Source organism: Myotis brandtii, unplaced genomic scaffold (assembly GCF_000412655.1).
Source record: "Myotis brandtii unplaced genomic scaffold, ASM41265v1 scaffold1026, whole genome shotgun sequence".
NCBI lineage: Eukaryota > Metazoa > Chordata > Mammalia > Chiroptera > Vespertilionidae > Myotis > Myotis brandtii.
Window position 1 is genome coordinate 1,326,609 of NW_005353435.1, and position 627 is coordinate 1,327,235.

The following is a 627-nucleotide window of genomic DNA, read 5'->3' on the forward strand; positions in this document are numbered from 1 at the left end:
CGCGCTCACTCTTGTCCGAGTCACTCAGGTTCACGGACATGCACCGGCACTGCTTGACCTTCTGGATCTTTTTGAGTCGGAAGGGCGGGTCCAGGCCGGGGCAGTCGAGCTCCACGAGGACCGAGGCGACGCGCTGCGGCTTGCAGAAGGCGCACGACTGGAAGGACGCCTCCTCCTTGCGCACGTGGCGCGGGATGTAGAAGGAGTTGCACTGCCCGTAGCAGAAGCGGTTGAGGACATGCACCGGCACTGCTTGACCTTCTGGATCTTTTTGAGTCGGAAGGGCGGGTCCAGGCCGGGGCAGTCGAGCTCCACGAGGACCGAGGCGACGCGCTGCGGCTTGCAGAAGGCGCACGACTGGAAGGACGCCTCCTCCTTGCGCACGTGGCGCGGGATGTAGAAGGAGTTGCACTGCCCGTAGCAGAAGCGGTTGAGGACCGTGCGGCTGCGGCAGCCCTCCTCGCCCACCGTCTGCCGCAGCGGCTGCGTCTTGCACCAGTCGCTCTTCAGGTACTTGCGCTCCGTGACCACCAGCGCCTCCTGGCTGGACGCCAGCACCTCCTTGACCTGGTGCTGCCAGCGCTCCGAGTGGTTGTTGCTGCTGCCGCCGCCGCCGCCACCGCCCTC

At 66.3% G+C, this 627-nt stretch overlaps 1 protein-coding gene across 1 annotated transcript in view; it reads right to left on the reverse strand.

Annotated features, from left to right (window-relative positions):
• Window positions 1-627, reverse strand: part of GREM2 (gremlin 2, DAN family BMP antagonist) — a 48,198-nt gene that overhangs the window by 1,018 nt on the left and 46,553 nt on the right. Inside the window, exons 3-4 of the mRNA XM_005856395.1 lie at window positions 229-624; window positions 10-175 (exon numbers count right to left, since the gene is read on the reverse strand). Coding sequence (XP_005856457.1) covers window positions 10-175; window positions 229-624 — 562 coding nt within the window. The remainder of the gene's footprint in view (window positions 1-9; window positions 176-228; window positions 625-627) is intronic.